General features: G+C 31.7%; 1 protein-coding gene across 1 annotated transcript; it reads left to right on the top strand.

The window, feature by feature from the left end:
- Positions 1-798: 798 nt before the first annotated feature.
- LOC111709035 (uncharacterized) lies at positions 799-21,002 on the top strand (the record flags this gene model as incomplete). The annotated part of the gene is given in 7 exon segments (XM_023482611.1): positions 799-902; positions 1,857-1,961; positions 5,854-5,928; positions 6,033-6,090; positions 9,463-9,596; positions 18,256-18,423; positions 20,242-21,002. Coding segments are annotated over 7 exon segments (899 nt in total), but the record flags the coding sequence as incomplete, so codon positions are not given.
- Between the last annotated feature and the right edge of the window lie 3,001 nt (positions 21,003-24,003).

Below are 24,003 nucleotides of genomic sequence, written 5' to 3'. Positions count from 1 at the left end.
AGTCTGATATTCTGTATATTTAGGACGGAAGAGTCTAATACTCTGTATATTTAGGACGGAATAGTCTGATATTCTGTATATTTAGGACGGAATAGTTTAATACTCTGTATCTTTAGGACGGAAAAGTCTGACATTCTGTATATTTAGGACGAAATAGTTTTATATTCTGTTTATTTAGGACGGAATAGTCTGATATTCTGTATTTTTAGGACGGAATAGTCTAATACTCTGTATCTTTAGGACGGAATAGTCTGATATTCTGTATATTTAGGACGGAATAGTTTGATATTCTGTTTATTTAGGATGAAATAGTCTGATATTCTGTATCTTTAGGACGGAATAGTCTGATATTCTGTATTTTTAGGACGGAATAGTCTAATAATCTGTATCTTTAGGACGGAATAGTTTGATATTCTGTTTATTTATGACGGAATAGTCTAATGCTCTGCATCTTTAGGACGGAATAGTCTGATATTCTGTTTATTTAGGACGGAATAGTTTGATATTCTGTTTATTTAGGACGGAATAGTCTGATATTCTATATATTTAGGACGGAATAGTCTGATATTCTATTTATTTAGGACGGAATAGTCTAATACTCTGCATCTTTAGGACGGAACAGTCTGACATTCTGTATTTTCAGGACGGTATAGTCTAATATTCTGTATATTTAGGACGGAATAGTTTGATATTCTTTATATTTAGGACGGAATAGTCTAAGACTCTGTATCTTCAGGACGGAATAGTCTGACATTCTGTATTTTTAGGACGGAATAATCTGATATTTTGTATATTTAGGACGGAATAGTCTTAGTAATCTGCGTGTTTCTGTCCCAAGTATTGTCCTAAGAGGAGAGAATACGACATTTAACTGCACCTGGGACACTGATAAGACAGATAAGGTACACAGGGAGCAAAACAATATATGGGAATTTTTTTTTCAAATTTAAATGTTCTTTTGAAAGCATATTAGTTTTCACATAACGTATATCAACACGCTTTTTACGACTATACGGTTATTAAGATCGGCCCGGATTAAAAATGCTTGAAAAAACGTCCACTGATAAGTTGGAAGATTATGCAATTTTACTTTTTACGTAAAATATATGGGACAGTGATAACCAGAAAACTCTGGAATAGTATGGACGACTTTGAGAATCAAGGTTTAACTTTAAAATGTTCAATGAACTTGAAACACAGAAATTGTGCAGTGTGAACAGACTCATTTCACAACATAAGTGATTTTTTAAGTGTCTAGTAAAACTATTCGCCTTGTAACACCATCAAATACACTTAATTATTGCTATAATGTCGTCTTCCCATTTCATTGTTTTCTGGTTATTACTGTAAGTTAATGACATCAACATTACACTGGTTATTAATAATTGATATATATATGTCCGGAATATATTTAATTCTCTAATTTAATGAAGGGAAGGGAATTTCACGCACCCCTGACCCTTTAGTAAAAGTAAATTCAACCTAAAGTCTGACCGCGTCAACCTTGTTGCACCGTCTAGTCAAATTGAGTGTTTGCTTTATTTACCCAATGTCCGGGCGATACAGTACAAACTGGGACCGGAAAGGTTGACCCGGCTCGGAAATTCAAATGTTCTACGGCTGCGGGTGATTGAGACGTAATCTCAAGTGAACCTCAGTCAAAAGAGTGGCATGTCCGATTCACAACTGTACTCTTTAAACCTCATTTCTGATCAAGGATGAAGGAGACTTCCTTATTTATCTAATATCATTTTAAATTGTAAACAACAGTCCCTTTAATTAATTAATTAATTAATTAATTGATTGATTAATTAATTAATTAACTAATTAATTAATTAATTGTTTTCGTTGTTTAGATCTGGGCGGTGAAATGGTACCGTGGAACAATCGAAATATTTAGAAATATTTTCGACGAAATACCTCCGATCAAAACCTTCCCGTTGGATAATTTCCATATCGATGTAAGTATTTGTTAACACGATTTTAGTCATCACTAACTAAAGGGCCCGGCATTGCCCGTGCAAAACAAATATAAAAAAAATTGAAAACAAATTTAGAATTTTTTATATCCTGTAACATTCCCCGGCCACCCCTGAGTGTCCTCAAAAAATTTCAGCCCAATCGGTCCAGCCGTTTGGCCAGCTATAGGCAACATATATATACGAATGTCTTGGTTTTTTATATAGATTTCGCGTTTCTCATTCTACATATCATTGTATTTTTTACCTGAAGTCGGAGCGCTTGTGTTGAGTATATTGTAAATAGTAAATTTACCTGGAGGATAACTTAAAATATAATATTGTAAATAGTAAATTTAATGATCAATGCTTGATTCCTAAATTGAAGTTGTCCCAATCGTATATAGTTGATATTTCTTAATATTTTTTAGTTGTATACACGATGTACTTTAAACAATGATTATTAGGTCTCTGTTTTCAATATTTCAGTAATTTACAATTACAAATTGTATTACGTAGGGTCAGACTCAGAGATTGTGAGTAAAGAAAGAAAAAATAATAAACTGTGAAAACTTGTCTCAGCAAAACGTTTGAAAAGTTTGTGTTAGTATAAAGTTTAGTGTGAGAATGCAGTAGCAAACTTTATCAAAATGTAAATAAGAAAACAGACATTTGGGAAGTTTGGAAGAAAATGGAAAAAACTCTAAATTGGCTGATATGGTGATACAAATATTAAGATAGGACGCTCCATGGACGCTCACAACATACTAAGCTAGCTGGGTCGGTCAAATAGGCTTATGATATCGATGACCCGGGGCCGGTTGTTGCCGCGCATCACTAAGGGGTCGGTCTAGTACGAATTCAAATTAACCCTAGTTCACCGTACGCTGCTGTGGTGCAATCAAACAAGGTTTTTAAAAGACTGTAAAATGTCATTATATCTTGCCCGGGCCACGTGGATTTAACGGTTCTGTCATTATTTTAGAAAGCTGCGACTTTCGATCACAATTTAACCACTTATACATAATTTTTAAACCTTTTTTTTTAAATACTTTTTTGTCGGCATAAACGTTTTGAATGAAAAAGTATTAAATATACAAATCCGTAAGTTTAAAGAGTGTTGAATTATAGACCCAAACACGTTTTATTTCAAATAAAGGAAATCAAATGCTTCTCAATCAGCTCTGGTTAGTTCGGGGAGGGGCAACAATAGCCGTAACTTCAAGGGTACCTTGATTTATAGCGCGATTCACAATGGGTACTCTTTGATGTTTATTCCTGTGTGTATGCGAAAATTGTTGAGTTATTCTTATTTTTCTGGCAAAAATAGAACACCTGAAAACAACTTTTTTGAATCATGGCTTGATTATGATTATAAATACAAACAGAAGTTATTTCATTTTAACTTAGTTAAAGTGAGACAACTTTCTTATACATTTTTGAAACTAAATCACCGCCATTTTGTTTTAAGATTTAAAATGACGTTGTAACGAATAATATTGAAATAATTTGTTACCCGTGATTAAATGAAAAAAGTTTTTTTTCTCTTAAAAAAAAGAAAATTGAGATGAGAAGATCTTGAAAAATATTTTCTACATTTTTTAAATCTTAAAACCTTTAAAGGTTTTGTTTTTCTTTTTTTTTCTTAAAAAATCTAAGATTCTCAGAAACTAATGAATTGCTTCGACACCAGAAAATATCTTTGAAGGAAGTTAAAGGAAGTTAAAGGAAGTTAAGAGAAGTTAAAGGAAGTTAAAGGAAGTTAAGGGAATTTAAAGGAAGTTAAGGGAAGTTAAGGGAAGTTAAGGGAAGTTTAAGGAAGTTAAGGTAAGTTAAAGGAAGTTAAGGGAAGCTAAAGGAAGTTAAGGGAAGTTAAAGGAAGTTAAGGGAAGTTAAAGGAAGTTAAGGGAAGTTAAAGGAAGTTAAGGGAAGTTAAAGGAAGTTAAGGGAAGTTAAAGAAAGTGTTTACAAAACAACAAAGGGGTTTAGTCCCAAAAGTTGAATCACTAGAAAACTAGAAAACTAGAAAACTAATAAACTAGAAAACTAGAAAACTAGAAAACTAGAAAAGTAGAAAAGTAGAAAAGTAGAAAAGTAGAAAAGTAGAAAAGTAGAAAAGTAGAAAAGTAGAAAAGTAGAAAACTAGAAAACTAGAAAACTAGAATACTAGAATACTAGAAAACTAGAAAACTAGAAAACTAGAAAACTAGAATACTAGAATACTAGAAAACTAGAATACTAGAAAAATAGAAAACTAGAAAACTAGAATACTAGAATACTAGAAAACTAGAAAACTAGAATACTAGAATACTAGAATACTAGAATACTAGAATACTAGAAAACTAGAAAACTAGAAAACTAGAAAACTAGAAAACTAGAAAGCTAGAAAACTAGAATACTAGAAAACTAGAAAACTAGAAAACTACGGTGGTTGGCGATATTATCAATATAATGAAGACGACTTTTTTATTTAAGTTTTTATTCTTAACAAGCTTTTTTCGAATTAAAAGTTTACCAGTAATTGACAGTTTCTCTCGGTTTTCAATCTTTTGTGTATCCATGCTTTTTAAAAGCTTAATATAAATCAAAATTAAAATCGAAAGTCGTTTTCAAAAAACTAAGAAAATAGAAAAACTAATTAAACTTTTCTAACCCTGGCTATCTAGATTTCCTAACCCCAGCTATCCAGATTTCCTAACCCCAGCTATCCAGATTTCCTAACCCCAGCTAACCAGATTTCCTAACCCCAGCTATCCAGATTTCCGAAACCCAGTTATCTAGATTTCCTTAGTTTTGCTAACTAGAATTCCTACCCCCGGCTATCTGGATTTCCTAACCCCGGCTGTCTGGATTTCCCAGATATCCAGATTTCCTAACCCCAGCTATCCAGATTTCCTAATCCCAGCTATCCAGATTTCCTAACCCCAGCTATCTAGATTTCCTAAACCTAGCTATCTAGATTTCCGAAACCCAGTTATCTAGATTTCCTTAGTTTTGCTAACTAGAATTCCTACCCCCGGCTATCTGGATTTCCTAACCCCGGCTGTCTGGATTTCCAAACACTGGCTATCTAGAATTCCTAACTCTGGCTATCTAGAATTCCTAACCCCGGTTATCTGGATTTCCTAACATTGGCTATCTAGATTTCCTACCCCCAGCTATCTGGATTTCCTAACCCCAGCTATCTGGATTTCCTATATTGTGTTGCTGGCGGCAAGATGTTTAAAGGATAAGATGAAACAGACTAGGATATTGAGTTCAATATATGCAAGGTTGAGTTTCCTTCATTGCATCCTTTCAGACAACATTAGCCCAAGGGAAACTTACTGTTGCTTTAAGGCAGTGATCCCTTTAAGTAATCCAACTATGCTTGTAAAGCTTTATTGGTGTTATTTTTTATGATTTTCCCAAAGGCATTCCCCCAAGCGGGCGACTTTCCTAATTGGTAACTTTCCAAGCGGCAACTTTTCAAAGCTTTTGTTAGGATTTCTGAGGCGTTGCAGGCTAAAATGGGAGCCAAGTGCACCGGCTAGGGCGCCGAGCGCTGCGGCTAAAACAATCTAGGGCTTATGCGCTGCGGCAAAAACAGGCTAGGGGCCGAGCACTGCGGCTAGAACAGACTTGGGAAGTTACCGCTTGGGAAATTGTAGATTTGGAAAGTTGCCGCCTTGGGAAAACACCCTTGGGAAGTTGCCTCATGGGAAAATACCTTTGGGACATCTGACATTGCTTTATAAAGCACTATAAATAGGGGACTCTATACATGTCCAGGAAATCATAGATAATTGTTTTATGATTTTATAATTTTTTTTCTACGGGATTCTTTTTTATTCTAGATGAAATAGAGATAATAAATTTTGTACTTTAAGAACCCATTGAATCCGGTATTTTTTAGGAATTTATTTCTGATGGAAAAACCTTGCTACTTAGAAATGTTAATTTTCATAATACTGGAGAATACAGCTGTGAGGTAGGTTTAATTAGTGAAATAAAATAAATAAAAATTAATGATTATGTACAAAAATTACTTTTAATCATAATATTGATAATTTTGATTTAAAGTTAATAATTTAGGTTATTGCGGACCAGACGTTTCATACTCTGATAAAGAAGGCACACATGCAAGTTGTAGGTAAGCAAATTAATAACACTTAAAAAAAAACGATTCCTGTTTTCTGAAGAAATCATAGAGATGGGCATCGCCATTTTGAACAAACAAAATTTTTAAGAACGAACAAAATTTTCATGAAAAAGAAAGTCGTTCAGAAAAAAACGAACGAAAAAAATAATCAATAACAAACGATTTAAAATCGTTCGATCAAACTTGAAAAAACTATAGTTTTTTAGTACTCGTACATATTTACCAAAAGATTTGAAAAAAACAATTTTTTTTTTACTGAACGACGATTTTATTGAACGAACGATTTTACTGAACGAACGATAAAAAAACGAACGACATATACGAAAAAGTAACGATAACTTTGAGAGCGAACGAAATAATTTTTTAAAAACAATTTAAAGAAAACAAGGAAATGGGTCGTTGACGAATGATGAACGAACGAAAAGTCTAACGTCCCCAACTCTAATCATATCGTTGTGTTTACAGTTCAATCTTTCGAATATTTGTTAGATTTTTTTAATTAAAAACTTTCTTTATCGGTCTCTCCTATATTTGACGGCATTCGTAATTCCAATCAAATAGTAGATGTAAAGGAAGTACATCCTGTCTGTATTGACATCTGTTCATCTTCATATTTTAATATCTAATATAAGGAAGTACATCCTGTCTGTATTGACATCTGTTCATCTTCATATTTTAATATCTAATATAAGGAAGTACACCCTGTCTGTATTGACATATTTTCATGTTCATATTTTAATATCTAATTTCGAATCTTTATTATCTAACATATATACGCCAACGAAGTATAAAATAGCAAAAACCAAAAATCTTTTAGGAAGAGCTAAACAGTTTTCTCACGGTATAATATATGGAAGAAAGCTTAGTTTAGGATGAACTATCCATTGTTTTAATGTGTATTTCCAAACTCAGAAATTAATATTTTGCTGGAACAAAAAATATTTACTTAACACTAGCAGAGCATCTTTGGTACGGCTTTTTTTTAATTTGTTACTTTTGCCCGGCCTCTGCAAGAAATGTGTACAGTGTCTATATGTACATGTACACTGTCCAGCAAAATACCAAATGCACTGGAATTTAGAATGATTGAAAGAGGTTTTATCCTGTTTTGAATTGATTCAGTTTTTCAACTTGAAAACTTTATTGTTGTAAAAACAGGAGTTTGAATTGCAAAAATTTCAACACAAAAATTCCAATTTTCTGAACTTTAAAACAGTGATAAATGTTTGTTTGGTAAAATATTTGAAGTTCAATGAAAATAAAACAAATTTTAAAATTTCCTAAAACTTCTTCGTAAAATAAAGAATATGAAAACTAGATTGAACATTGTCACCCCAGTCTAAAAGTAGCATGATCCGTGCCGGTACAACACGTACTGTATGTGCAGTCCGTTGTACTGTCCAGTCAGTCTACCCAGTGTAGATTCGACAAGCACGTTTTATGCAACAAATGTCGCCTGGCAAGATCACAGTGTTGTACATTGAAACAATAACTTTTATGTCAGTTATGTAAAATGCAAATATGCAATTAATGCATAATTTTAAAGTTTCTGTCACATTTTTGTTGTAGATTTATTATACACATAATTAGTTTCTTTATTTTTCTGGGTAGAATTAATTTAGGATTAATTATTGTTTAATTACAAGGGAAAGTAAACTCGAAAATTGATTATTTAAGTTAATGATGTTGACTTTACGTAGAATTTTTTTATATCCTTAAAAAGAAGACATATTGTCAAATTTTTCATCCTTATCCTTATTATCAATACTTTAATATAATTTCTTTTTATTATTGTACATTACATGTACATTACTTAATACGTCTACACAATTTATTTTTATTACACAATTTGCTTCACACTGCAGTTATTATATGTTTTATTTCAAATATAAATTTTGTGTTCTTTACTCTTTATATAGTAATGGAACTTCAGCTGTAATTTTCTAATTTTGATATCTTTGCAACCTGATGTTGTAAGCATTATATATTTAAAACCATGAATACTGCTAGATCAGTTAAAGTTCAGAATATTAAAGGTATTCATCATCAGGCTGCAATGATATTATAATCAGAAAATTTGCTGTGAAATGATATTAACATTTTTTTTGCTACAATTTTTTCATGTTTTAATGTTTATTTTATTTTTTAACATATATTTTTTTAATTTAAATTTTAGCAAAATTCTATAAATTAGCTGCACTGCCACTGCGGTTTCAGTAGAAGTAAATATTTCTATTTACTGCTATAGCGCCGATATAAATATTTATCTCTAATTGGATAAAGAGCTAGATAGAAAGATAGATGTTACCGCCATGCAATTTCTATTGGTTCAGAATAGACACCAAACACATGACTGAACCCTGATTGGATCAGGCGTTAACCTTATTCCTGCTGTAACCCCCCCTGTAGTTTTTTTACATAACTCAAAAAGTATTGGTCTGAGGCTGTTGAAATTTTCTGACTTTTCTTACATACCCAAAGCCCTCCCTTTAGGCCTAAAACCAGGCTTTAATACTGCCTGAATGACTGCTTTTTCCTGTAACAAACTAAATCTTTGTTTTGACCCATTTCCACTTGTCAGATTTTGATAAAATTTAGCTTTTTGGAAAGCCTTTTTGCAAACAACCTGTCAAAGGAAATTTGCACATTTTTGGTTTTTCTTGATTAAAAATCAGGTTATTTAAAATTTTGCAATTTTGAAATGGCATGGTCAAGGGCTTTTCAAAAATGTATAATTTTTCATTTTTTGGACAAATTTTTTTTGCAAACATTTTTACTATATAACTGGATTTTGCGATAAAAAATTCAATTTTTGCAAATTTGCAGATTCTAAAAGTAGAGCACAAGAGCTTTCCAATGATGTATCATTTGTCATATTTGGACATCAAACATGGGATTTAGAGGGGGGAGGGGTCAAATTGACCCCCCCAGCATATCCTGGTGTTCAAGTACCCAAGCATGCAGAGATAGGGTTAATGGACTCGGCAAACTAGAGTGCTGCAAGTATTTTGACAAATTTCTGTTTTCTAAATTTCCTTCTTCTTGTTGTTCTTTCATCATCCATCATGTTCGTGCATCATCCATCATGTTCGTGCATCATCCATCATGTTCGTGCATCATTCATCATGTTCGTGCATCATCCATCATGTTCGTGCATCATCGTGCATCATCCATCATGTTCGTGCATCATCCATCATGTTCGTGCATCATCCATCATGTTCGTGCATCATCCATCATGTTCGTGCATCATCCATCATGTTCGGCTAATTTTGAAAAAGAAAAGAACATTTTTTTCATGACTTCCTTACAATTACTGCCGATGTTTATTTAATAATTTTATATTTTTTTAATCTTTTTGTTTAGATTTGCCCGATGATAAGCCTCGTATATCTGGGATTAAGGATAAGTATCAGATCGGTGAAACTATTGAAGCAATGTGTACATCCTGGCATTCTCATCCACCAGCAAACCTTTCCTGGTTTATCAATGAGGAACCGGTGAGAACAAATATTATTTAAAGGGAATGTAAGCGTAATTATCTTCCATTTAAAGAGAGATGTCGTCGATTCACAACGGTAAATATTATCGAGGAGGGAGAACTCAGTGTATATATCTCTTAAATGCGGCGAAAAAACCCTCAAAATAAGAGTGTATGCTAGCGTACTGTGTGAAACCAACGCGGATGATGTCACGTACTGCCAAAACTAGAATATTCTATATCCAACGCGGTTCTCAAAGATATTAATGCGAATAACTCTATATTCTACATTTCCAAGAAAGTAACTATTAATATTCCTTACATATAAAACAGTTTACAAGCAAATTGTTCGAACATTACAAGCGTTTATATATATAAATTAGGAAATATCTGTCATCCTTGATCAGTCCAAGGTTTAAAGGGTACCGTTGTGAATCCTTTATCAGTCCAGGGTTTAAAGGGTACCGTTGTGAATTCTTGATCGGTCTAAGGTTTAAAGGGTCCCGTTGTGAATCCTTCATCAGTCCAAGGTTTAAAGGGTATCGTTGTGAATCGGGTATTCCCCTCTTTAAATAGAAGGTCACAATAATAATTACGCTTACAGTCCCTTTAAACTACAAGAAAATGATCTTAATTACTTTTAACATGAAGATGGCAACATAACTAAACAACTTCTCTATTTACATACAGTTTTTATATAAAAGTGGACTTTTTTATTATGCTTAAGATAGTTCTATTTACATACAGTTTTTATATATAAGTGGATTTTTTTATCATGCATTAAGATAGTTCTATTTACATACAGTTTTTATATAAAAGTGGATTTTTTTATCATGCATTAAGATAGTTCTATTTACATACAGTTTTTATATAAAAGTGGATTTTTTTATTATGCATTAAGATAGTTCTATTTACATACAGTTTTTACATGAAAGTGGATTTTTGTATTATGCATTAAGATAGTTCTATTTACATACAGTTTTTATATAAAAGTGGATTTTTTTATTATGCATTAAGATAGTTCTATTTACATACAGTTTTTACATGAAAGTGGATTTTTGTATTATGCATTAAGATAGTTCTATTTACATACAGATTTTATATAAAAGTGGATTTTTTTATCATGCATTAAGATATTGCTATTTACATACAATTTTTTTTAAAATGATTTTTTATTAACATGCACAAAGATATCCTTATTTTCATACAGTTTCTTTTATAAAAAATGGTTTAATATTATCATGCATAAAGATATCGCTATTTACATACAGTTTTTTTATATAAAAATGGTTTTATATTATCATGCATAAAGATATCGATATTACATACAGTTTTTTTTATAAAAAATGATTTTTATTATCGTGCACAAAGATATCGCTATTTACATACAGTTTTTTTTTTAAAAAATGATTTTTTATTATCATGCATAAAAATATCGCTATTTACATACATTTTTTTATATGAAAAATGAATTTTATTATCATGCACAAAGCTATCACTTTTTTCATACAGTTTTTTTTTATAAAAAATGGTTTTATATTATCATGCATAAAGATATCGCTATTTACATACAGTTTTTTCTTATAAAAAAATGATTTTTTATTGTCATGCATAAAGATATCGCTATTTACATACATTTTTTTTATAAAAAATGATTTTTATTATCATGCACAAAGATATAGCTAGTTACATACAGTTTTTTTGTAAACATAAACCTTGAATGAGTCTGAAAGTTAAATTAGGAATGAAGAAGGCGAGAAGAAAAATTCAATTATATTTGTTTGAAAGTTAGTTATAACCGTCATTGCACAGAGAAGAGTACAAAGTGGTAGTGCGAGGCTTGACATGAAAACTAATTAAAGTAAAGAAGTTTATAAAACATGAAAATGGTTTAGAAAATCTCACTTTGTGACAGTACAAGCGAGAAATTAGAAACAGGTCCTGCAGGCGCTGTAGCATAAGGTGGTCCAACAATTTTTTATATACATTTTGCTTGTTTGCTTGTTTTCAATAACCGTCAAAACGGTTGAACCGCTCGCAAGGGCGTATACAGAAATAAATCTAGGGGGGGGCAAGATTTGCGCGAAGCGCAAATTTTTTTTTGCCCCCCCCCTAGGAGCTCCTAGGGGGGGCAAAATTCGAACTGTAAATTCATAACACTTGGCTTCTTGGATATCAGGCATAAGTATAAGATACTTAAAAGGCACACATACAGTCCAAATAATTACCTTCTAAGCACTCCTTCAAACAAAACTAGCAGAAAAAAACATTGTTTCTAAAAAATCGTCATTTTATTATACTTTTATAGGTATATTTAGTATTTAAACTAGAGATAGTAAAAGACATTTTTGAAAATAAAAACTTAACTTAAACTTAAATTCTATGAGATGAAAAGAAGTACAAAGGTCCAGAAAATAATTATGACTTGTAAAAGTTTCTGTTGTGAAAAAAAGTAGGAGTAGGAGTAGGCTTATAAATAACAGTATTTGATTCATGATAATTATTAATCAGCAATTCACAGATACCAGTCACAACGGCAACTTTTAACAGACTCACATCACTACTAAACAAGACTAGCATATAATGTAAAGTGTGTGAGCTGTACAAATGTATGCAGACTGTGTGTTCTCTGAACCCAACTAAACTCTGTGTACTCTGTGAACTTAAAAGTTAAAATTAGGTTAGGTTGGTTAGGTTAACTTGGTTACAGCATGAGCACTGCACTGTAATTATATATATTTTAAAATTTTGATTTTTTATAATAATCATGAAAAGCAAACTTATTTTTTTTGTGTTCTTCACTCTTCAGTTAAGATTTGAAAAGTGTGAAAGGCTTGCAGAATTCTAGGGGGGGCTATGCCCCCCCCCCTGTATACGCCCTTGACCGCTCGGGCCCAAACTTGTTGTGGAAACTTCGATTAAAGATAAAAATGTCCGGATAACATTTTGATTTTTTTTTAAATTGCGTCAACTAGAAGAGAAAAGTCAGCATAAAAAGTTGCAGCTCACACACCAACAGTTAACAGATGAAATTCTCAATAGAAAGGGTAGGAGAAGAAGCGCCCTATTACGCATAGAGACACTCAAAATTTGTCAATTACAACATACATCCTTTTTACTTTCCATATTCGGGCTTAAAAATAAAAAGTTTACAAAAACATTTCTAAATTTGATTTCATAACCATGTAAAATTAGTAATGAATTAAAATAACAAATGCGATCAGTGACCTCAGAAAGGTCAACTGAGCCTGAATAAAAGTTGTAAAAAAAGTGTATTCTTGTTTCTGAAATGTGTTTTTTATATTTGGACTTGCCAGTTACTTTGCAGAATGTAGGATGGAAAAACGAGGTGGATAGTCTTTTATTTTATTAGACTCCCTTTACTCTTTCTACAATTTTAAAATTAAAGTTTTAAATTTCTGAATTTTTAGAAAGAGTTAGAACAACAGTTCTGAAAAGCAATTATTGCATAAGTATTATTTATCAAAATGAAAACAGAAAACAAGCCGAGAATGAATTAATCAGAAACCTAAACTTTCAGACTCAAAACTTTGAATCTATTATTTGCATATTTAAATGCAGGAAATCTGTGGCTTCAAGGGATTTTTTTACTTATTTAAAGATAAACATAATTTCAACATTTCTTCATTAGTTTTACTTGTAAATTTTATAAATTTTTGTATAAATAAAAGGAATTGAGTCTTTGTAACAAACTCTGATGATTTTCTAATACCTGTATCTTTGCAACCTGATGTCGAAGACCATAGATATTTTGAACTATGCATTCTATTAGATCAAATAATCTTACTTTGAAATATCATAGGTCAACACCATCAAGTTGCAAAAATAAAGGAATTAAAAAATTTGAGTTTGTGTCAAAGACTTAATTCATTTTATAAATTTTTATATAAAATTAGCGATGAAATCCAGGTTTGTCCAGAGTTTTCAGATAAAATTTTGAGGCCAATTGGTAATTCGGTAATAAGTTTCTGAATTATTAATGAACATATAAAACAAACAGAGATTACTACTACATGATAATTAAGAAAAGTTAATGATTCTGTTTTCCAAATCATTTGGATTTGTCATGGTTAAAAAGTAGAGTCAAGCTAAGAATGCATTATTGTAGGGTAATTTTTTAGGATTCATTTGTGACCTTTCAGACGTTTTATGGTGCATATTTGTTCAACAAGAAGTCAAATTCAATCTTTAAAATCCTCATATATATTGTTCATTTGGAGGGATGATTTTAAGAATCGGTTTTTTAAAAATTATTTAATAACGACGACAAAAAAAGTAAAAAAAATTCTACAGTTAACTAATCAGATGTTTAGAAACATATTTCTCAATAGACATTTGTCAACAAATCAATTTTAGAATCAATTACTTTTTTCCCCATTATTATATTAAATTTTTTATTCTTTACGAATTTGTTTCCAGATTTCTTAAAATTCTTAAAATGTCGTCTTTTCAATAAAAGTTCCAGGAAATCTACAGAAAACGTTTGTAAACAACTAGACACTAAAGAAACAAATAACTGAATAAGATATCTTGCTTTCAATAGGAGTTAATTTTTATTTTCTCAACCACTAATTACTTAACTTTAGAATTTTGTCACATTTGTCGTGGTCGTCTTTGAATAGTTAAAAAAAAGACTCTCAAAATGATCCCTCCAAATTGGACTATCAATGAGGATTTTAAAGATTGAATTTGCTATCTCCCTGAACAAATATTCACCGTGAAAACGTCTGATATTTGTCTCAAATGAATCTCTCTACAATATTGCATTCCCACCTCAACTACCATTCTAGCCAGACACTCCCTTTAACCCCTAACATACTTAGCTGCAAATAGTTTTGCGTGAATTGCATTGATTGTCGCAACAAATTTGTTTGTTTATGGTGACTATATTTGCTGAACAGCCCGGACACCTGTCTGCTTTTTGTTTTCAAACTAATTGAGAATTATCATACTTTTTTGCGCTTATCGTGTCAGGATAGTTTTGCTAGTTTTGATTTATCTACTAATTAAGAATTGGAAAATTGCTCAGTACAAAAACATTTTTTTTTGGATTGGAAAGGTTTTTTTTTTGATAATAAAGAATAGTTCAATGAACATAAACAAATCAATGCAAGACCCATACAACTGCAGAATAAGAAGCTTTTAGACTCAAGTTATAGATTTAAATAGTTTAATGAACATAAACAAATCAATGCAATCCCATACAACTGCAGAATAGGAAGACAGCTTTTAGACTCAAGTTATAATTTTAAATAGTCCATGAACATGAACAAATCAATTATGTTGCGTAATGCGTCCATTTCACCAAATTAAATGATTTTTAAGCAAAGAGAATAGAATGAATATATTTGAGTGGAATTTAGACAATCCCTCGGTATGAATTTTGTCAGTCCCTTTCAGCCTGAAAGGGAGTTCAAAGTGTACAAATAATGTAAATGTTCACAAAGTGTATGCAGTAGAGTACATTAATACAGTATGTTCCCTAGACTATCCATTTCAATTACAAATTTTTTAAAGCTGTTAAATAAACTTTATAAAACGAATTAGGTGAATAAAAAACATAATTTGATTTATAGTTATAACGGAAAATCATCGTTTGTAAAGTGAAAGGCATATAGTCTTTGTGAAATGATCATTGGTCAATTATGAAACCAGCCTATTTCATAATTTGGTTTTCTTTTAATATTAATTTTAGATTTTCTATAAAATGATGTTCCAGGGCCCAAAAGGTTATATAGCATAAATATGTGATTTACACCTGCAGTATGGAAACAGTACAACAAAATGGCCGTTTTACACTTTTTTCTAGTAAATTCCATTCTAATATACATTCTATTCTAATTGTTTTAAGCATGTGGTAAAACTATTTACCTTGTACCAAAATCAACATAATACAATTAAATGTCTAAAAGTCGTCTTTGTATTCCACAATTAAATGGATTTCACTGTATTTTAGGATGCATGCATTTGATGAACAAAATCTTTACTATGTATTTGAATTCATGTAATATAACAATCTAAATTCTTTTTTATTTGGGTTGAGGTCTCTCTTTAAAAAATAAATATTGTTTAATGAAAAACGTGTATGTAAAATATTTGTTATGATAAAACGAATCACGAAATCAAAAAGCATTGATTTTCATACTGCAGTATATTGGCGATTGGGTATATTTATATATATATTACATACATTTATACAAATCGATCATTTTAGTCATCTTAACATCATTAGAAAAAGATCCCGAAAAATTCATCCAAATAATAGTCAGGGGGATAAGAAATTATTTTAAAATAAAAATTAGATATATATTTTTACTTTTCTTTTTTGAAAAAAAATTACGGCCATTTCCTTTAACCCATTTTTGTATAGAAAACGCAATTAATAATACCATTATTCTATTAAAAAAAAACAAAGATTTCTTCATCATTTATGTTCTGAACAAGGTTTAATGTGTTAGCCAATTCAACCTGGGCGTGTATCACTTAAAATCAAGGTTGTATAATAAGTGGCCGAATTTAATGAATTTAAGCCGCGTCTCAAATCCCCCAAAAGCGCTGGCTCAAATCTTGAAAAATTGAATCCAATTTTAAGTGAAAATTGCCAGACTTGAGCCGCGGCTTAAATTTAAGCCTCAAATTCTTTAAATTCGGCCACAGTTTAGATATTCTGGGGGCGTTCCATGCACTCCAATGTACTAAAAATATCGTCTTCGTAGCAATGGACACTCAAACCCTCACATGACATAACTGATTATAGCCGTATGATGAAGTGGCAACGTTGCTGTTATGAGAGGGAATTTTTTTTTGCTTTTTACAGCGGACAAGCGGAGATAACCCCCCCCCCCCTCCTCTCACTTCATCTGCCGCCAAAAATAATGAGGATTTGAATGTTCATTAAAGTACATTTGAGCGCATCGTTAGTATTTAAGCTTTTTTAAAATAGATGTCATTTTAAATTTCGTTAAACTGAGTGACCGACAATGTACGGTAGTTGAACTGAGATTGCAGTTTAAAAAAATAAAATTTTAGGATTCATTTGAAACCTATCAGACGTTTTTACGGTGCATATTTGTTCACTGTTCAGCAAGAGCGATAATTCAAAATTCAAGATCCTAATTGATTGTCCACTTTTGAGGGGTGATTTTGAGAATCGGTTTTATAAAAATTGTTCAAAAGCAACGAAGAAAAATTTAACAAAATTTCTACAGTAAACTAATTAAACTCATTAGAAATTAGATGTTTAGGAACATATTTCTCATTAGAATAAATCAATGTTAGAATAAATTATTTTTTTTCATATTGATCTTTGTTCGCAGATTTCTTCAAACTCTTCAAAAATCGTCTTTTCATTAAATATTCCAGAAAATCTACAGAAAATGGTTTTGAACATGGAGACATTTCAGAAACAAATAAAAGAATAAGATTACTTAATTCTGAAGATAAAAGCTATTTTTTTATTTTCTCAACCTGTTCCTAAATAACTTATTTGTTCACTGTAGAATGTTGTTACATTTTTCGGGGTAGTCATTGAAAAATTTAAATAAAAACCATCCCTCCAAATTGGACAATCTATGAGAATTTTAATGATTGCATTTTCGCTCTTGCTGAACAAATATGCACCGTATAAAAACGTCTGATAGGTCTCAAAGGAATGCTAAAAAATTATCCATAATATAGCAATCTTAGTTCAACTATCACACATTGCCGGTCACTCCCTTTAACAGTCCCTTTAAGAAGTCTGGCTGAAACTAAAGAAATCTAGGTCCTGATAGTATAATCAATTAATCAAACAAACTATATGCCTGCAGAGACTACCCCCTAGGGAACTCAGTGAATAATAATCAACTTATGACATGTCCTCATAATTTACTTTCGTTCGTGAATAATACAATTTCTTGACAAATTCATTCAAAATGGTTTGAGGGAAGAAGAAAATACGAAAGTTAAGCTCGAGTTGTGAATCGAGTAGTACTATTTTTCAAATATTTTTTTAAAAGTTGTTAAAACAAAATTGTAATGCAAAATCAGTATTCCACTTTATTTTTGTGTCAAGCTTAGATAAGTTTATAGAATTTTAGTTTTACTATGCTTCTAGGGCGCTTTCCGCCCATCTTCTAATTCAACTTTTAATTGTGGTTCTATCTATCTATCTGTGAGTACTCAGCATCTTCTTTTTTGAAAAAATATAAAACAATAATAAAAAAGACGTGGATTTAATAATTTTTTTGCTCATTTAAACAAATTAACCAAAAATAAAAAATTTGTGACACAATTTTTTTGTTACTTTGAGCATCCATAAACCTTCTGTGGGGTCATGTGAGGTCCCACAAAAAATTTGGGTCTGATCGGTTCAGCCGTTTTTACGTTTATTGATACAAACAGACAGATAGACATAGAAACAAAGAAACAGACACCCAGACAAGCAAAGTTTATGATGTTGGATAACATCAAAATGGTGAATATTTATTGTACTTTAGAGAACAGGAAAGGGAACTTTTTGGCCCAAAACTCAGATTTTTTAAAAAGTTTGCAAAAATGGATTTTTTTCTTCTAAATCCAGTTATATAGTAAGATAATTGCAAAAAAGGTCCAACAAATGATAAAATATACATTTTTAGGGTTAAGATTAATATGATATGCATGTTTTGTATATTTAGGCCCGAACTGATTACCTGAAGCCCCTGAAGATCCGGGAAGAATACGATGAAACCTTTACTTCTGTTCTCAACCTCAAGTTTGAAATCTCCCATCATCATTTTAGAAACGGAGCTATCAAGCTGAAATGTACCTCGAGCCTTCTAACCATCTACTGGCAAAGCAGCATGGTAAGCCACCTAACCCCATTAAAGGGACTGTAATTGAATCCTAAAGAATTTGTCCACAACACTGCATACTCAGTTTAACTACCTTACATAGCCGGTCTGTCCCTTTAAATGAAAGGTCCCAACATCCCTTTAGAACAAAGGATGTTATAATTGAATTAGTTGAGATTTGAGAAGTAGTATGCATTAATTACTAGAAGAGGTGTATTTCTCGTAAAATATCAATTAATTCTTTAAAAAGTATTTTTTAAATTTTTTTGCCTACGTTGCATCCTCTGCAGGGTACCAATGGTGACCCTAAGAAAATGTCAGCCAATTTGGTCAGCTATAGTTATATATATATTCTTTTTTTTACAGTTTCAAGTGTCCAATTCATGTATTTTTATCGTTGCAGGAAATTTCAAAAGTTCAATATCATCATATAGCATTAATTTTTTAGGTGACAATAAGCATTGTTATTTATTTTTATTTCAGCAAATGCCATTTATCAGCACTTTGAAGTAAAATTGTCTCGTTCTTTGTAATTACAATTGCAGTGCAGTTTGTAACTTGGAAATATCTGAAAATTTGATTTTCAACAACAAATATTTGTTTTTTAGTTTATATTTTAAAAATCCGTTTGCAACTTTATTTAAGGTTTGATATTTGGAGCTCTATAATCCAATGATTGCTTTACTTTGATATTTAAACAAAATCTTTTCATTTCAAGTAAAATATGGAATGCATTTCCTTTCAGGAGATTTTAAGATTTCCTTTTATACTTTTAATGTAGTGGCTTTAACCAAATAGAACTTGAATAATATAAATTTAATTTATCTCCTCACAAATGCAAAACAAAGAAATTCTGAAAATAACGTTTAAAGGGACTGTTTGCGTGATTTCAAGTGACCCTTCATGCAAAGAGAGCAATTGTGGAATTTAATCTTTAAATAACCCGCTTGTATTCAGTTAATTATTCCGGCGTGGGCAACATCCATCCCGAACTAAACACAGAACACATCAGCTGAAAAACTACAGAACAGATTAAAAAGCTACACATCTAAAAACTACAATTTTGAAAAGCCCCTGAAAAACGTATGTAGAAACATGTGTCACATTTTAACATTTGTCAAAAAACTAAATTTTTTTTTACATTTTTCGGACCCTTTTTTTGATTTTTTTTCAAATCTTTCTAGCAAACAAACAAAATTTTAGAGTACGTGGTCCATTTTTTCTTCTTCTATGAGCTGGTCTTGAACTATTATGTTATAAACATGCATTTCAACACTAAGGGCTTTTTTGGGGGGGGGGGGGGGGAGGCGTACCATGCACCATAAAGGGATTTACATATAAGCAAATTGTCTAAAAAAGTTTTACACTAAGCAAAATGTTAATCCAGAAAACAAATATGGCAAAGTATCAAAAGGAAAACTTTAAGAATCTTCACAATCTCGAATGTATAAAAACAAGATAAAATTGTAATATTTGCTGGATTTTTCATTCCACATTTTTCTTTTTTTGTTACTGACAATTTTTCGCCATTTAATTGATCGTTATGGAAAAAAAGCTCTGCTAATTAGGGTTGTGCATTGTTCCCAGGGAACAAACAAACAACACAGAATGAAACAAACAATTTAAAATAAAATATGAACATGCCCAGCCCTTAGGGCTGGCCATTCTTCATGAGGAACCATAGTTCCTTCACGGAAACGAACAGAACGGAAGGAACAATTAAAAATAAAGGAAAATGCCCCGCAATACTGTTAATAAATATGGTTCGGATACCTTGTAAAAAAGCATTTTTGACTTCAAATGTGTGAACTTGAACTGTCTTATTTGAAGGTTGAGCTTCATGAAGCAAGTCCTAGACTGGGTCAGCTTGGTATTGGTAAAGACGAGACAACAACTGTTGTGACACGTGAAACCCAATCCGATAGATCAGCTGTTATTACAGCTGACACCGCCAAGATTGAAGCAAAACCGGTTATGCCAGTTGCATCCCTTTCCACCCTGGTCCTGGCTGGCTTTGGGGTTATGGAATACATAGTGATAAATACTGTACTATCAGAACTAATCCTTTCAGTGTTACTTCGCTGATCTAACGAAGGTTAATTTATTTTATGTAAGAATATATGTTACAGATTAATGATATATTTATCTTTTTGTAAAAATACATGTCATTTTAATATACCCTTTTCTATTCGTAAATTAAAGTAATTAAAATATGAACGTTTTTCAAGGATCAAACAAAAAATGTATAGCATGTGATATTTATAATATTTAATGAATTCAAATATGTCCTCAAAAGAAACTGAATTTTAGCCCCAAACTCTAATGTCCTTGCAATCCGATATTGTGACCATTTCAAATTATAAGTTCTGTTGGATTAAATAACCTAAGTTTGAAATATCAAAAGTTTACCCCGTCAGGTTGCAAAGATATATATATATATATATATATTTAAGTGTGTGGCAAAAAAACAGTTCCTTTGTGATTCATTGCAATTGCAATTGTAAATGCAGATGTTTTTGAGAAAAATGTGTACCCATTTAAAGGAAGTGTTCTCGAAAAAGGAAAGTTGGTATAGGCTGAAATGACTTCAGTTTTGCTTTAAATTTCACTTCTATCAGTTGCATATATTATATTAAGGAGAAAATGGTTCAAAACGTCTTGGAGAGTAGAACCCATATAAATTCACTCAGTTGCATGATTCTCACCAAACTGTTAAAAAGTCAATTAAATTTAAAATCATTCAGTTATTTCAATTTATAAATGTCGAATTCTATTTGGGGCATTAATATACAGTTCACATTTCATAATTTTCTTTTTTAAACAAATACTTTTCTACTTTGGAGGAGGATTATTTGGCTGTTAGGTCACGTGGATTTAACGGTTCTGTCAATATATCAGAAAACTGTGGCCTTCGATCACAATTTGAACCATTAAATATAATATTTAAGCCTATTTTTAAAATACCTTTTTGTCGGCATATTCATATCAAATGAAAAAGTATAAAATAGACAAATCCGTAAGTTTAGAGATTGTTGAATTACAGAACAAAACACGTTTGATTTCAAATAAATGAAACCGAATGCTTCTCACTCTGTTTAGTCCAGGGTAAGGTGTATATGGCTCTTGATATTTCAGTGATTTCACTTGCGAGAGACACCTAGCGGTCAACAAATTAATGTCCAATATTAATTAGGGTCCAGCCTATACCCCTTTCATTTTTCGCGAACACTTCCTTTATGGCTAGCAATTCAGACTTGCCTGATACAGAGGAAGCTTTTGTAAAGAAAATAAACGTTTGGAGGGAGATCAGTTTAACAAAAAAATATTCTATAAAAGAATTTTATTTGGACATTGATCTAAAGGTTACTAGCTCAATTCTGAAAAGTACATGTCTTAGGGTAAAAAAATATAAGTTAGTTAGATATGTAAAAATAATAGCCTAGGCGTTGTGACACTTAATCGGCCCAGTCTATAGAAAGAAATGCAAGTTTTCAAAGCTTTCTGATTCTGGATCTATGGACTTGCTCGATTGACAGATTGCCAGTTCTAGGAAAATAACAATGCACACTTTAGATTTTGAATTTAAAAAACAATGATTTTCAGTTTTTACAGTCATGAAAGTTTTATCATCAAAACATTGATTCCGCCTGAATGCCCAAAACAACAAAAACTTCAAACCATATTTCCTATTTTGTTTATCTGCTGTTTAGAATTCACATTGTGTGGTAGAAAATAAAAAGTTTCAACTTGTTAAACAAACAGTTTCTGAGGTATACAGTAGACTATAGAACTTTATCTTATCATTTGCTTGTTTTTTCTTCTCAGACTTATTTGTTTTTGTTTCTTGCTAAGTTCATCAGAATTAAACAGTTTTACAAAAAGTTTTGGGAATAAAATACTGTTTGACCCAAAGGTTATGAGTCCAATTTTTAAGAGTGCAGAATTCGAAAAATGTCATTCAATTACTAAACTTTTAGGGCGCTTCGCGTCCATCTTCTATTTCAAATGTGAACCTTTTTCTGTTTGTATATCTACATTGTAAAAAAACCTAAAAAAGTTCACGGATTCTACAAAAAAACGTGGATTTTCAAAGTTAATTAAAATAAAACTTTGTTGGAGGCACATTTTTAAAATTTTTATCATTCATAAACCTTCCCTAGGGTCATGTACGTGAGGTCCCACACACATTTTGGGCCCGATCGGTTCAGCTGCTTTTACGTTTATTGGATACAAACAGACAGACAAGCAAAGTATATATTGAAATGCACTAACACGTAGCAAGAGTTTTGAAACATGGTTAAGGCCTTTAAGAATTAAAAGTGATGTAGCAAGGAGGAGAAAATTTAATTTTTTTTTATGTAATTATATTGCTGCGAAAACTTTGCACGCTGTTGTGGATGTTCTAAATTGTAATTATATTACGTTTTAGCTGATAAATAGCTTTGAAGAAGAAGAAGAAGCAAGGATGAGTATTCGGAAATGGCTTCTTCAAAAAGTTCGGAAGAACATGGCCTAGAGGAGAAGTTCGGAAGAACATGGCCTAGACGAGAAGTTGGGAAGAACTTGGCTCGGACGAGTAGTTGGGAAGAACTTGGCTTTAAAGATAAGTTGGGAAGAACTAGGCTAGGACGAGTGTTGGGAAGAACTTGGCTTAGAGGAGAAGTTTAAAAGAACTTGGCTTGGAAGAGAAGTTTGGAAGAACTTGACTTGGACGAGAAGTTGAGAAGAACTTGGTTTGGATGAGAAGTTGGGAAGTTATACTTGGCTAGGACGAGAGGTTGGGAAGAACTTGGCTTGGACGAGAAGTTAGGGAGAACTTGGCTTGTATGAGATGTTGGAGGAGAACTTGGATTGGACGAAATGTTAGAAGGACTTGTTTCGGACAAGAAGTTGGGAAGAACTTTGCTTGGACTAGAGGTTGAGAAGAACTTGGCTCGGACGAGAAGTTTGGGGAAGGAGGTTCCGAAGAAGAATTTTGGGGACTGGCCTTTTAGTGCTCGTTCACATTTAATTAATTTATGATGTGCGTATTGGAATTTTAAACTGTAAACACAACACAAGCCAATCAAACCACTCTGGAAGCTTTCTCTGGCTTCTAGAATTTATGCTTTTAAATTCATTACATCCAACCTGAGCCAAGTTTTTATTTAAAGTTTTAAAAGATTTTATTTTACAGGTAAAAAACCATAAATTTGAGTTTTTTGTTTGTTTTGTATAAAATTGTACTGAATTTATTCTCTAACTATAATTTAGCATAAAAATGACGTTATATTTTTCCCTGGTTCTCCTGGTTTTGTGTCTTCTGGAGTAAATGGGCCTGCTGTCACCAGCATAAACCCCATCAAACCCGCTTTTTCTTTAGTTTTTCCTATCAATTCTTTACTGTGTCCAAAGATGCTGTCACCAGCATAAACCCCATCAAACCCGCTTTTTCTTTAGTTTTTCCTATCAATTCTTTACTGTGTCCAAAGAAAACTCTAAATGAGAAAAAAAACATAATTAACTGTGAAAAGAAAGGGTCGGCGTATAACAATTCTTCCTTTTAATGTTTATGGCAATTTATAATAATATCATGTTTTCAAACAACAAAAA

This window comes from Eurytemora carolleeae, unplaced genomic scaffold, assembly GCF_000591075.1.
Source record: "Eurytemora carolleeae unplaced genomic scaffold, Eaff_2.0 scaffold168, whole genome shotgun sequence".
Taxonomy (NCBI): Eukaryota; Metazoa; Arthropoda; class Copepoda; order Calanoida; family Temoridae; genus Eurytemora; species Eurytemora carolleeae.
Note: the sequence above shows the minus strand (reverse complement) of the source record. Positions and strands in the feature narration are given on the sequence as shown.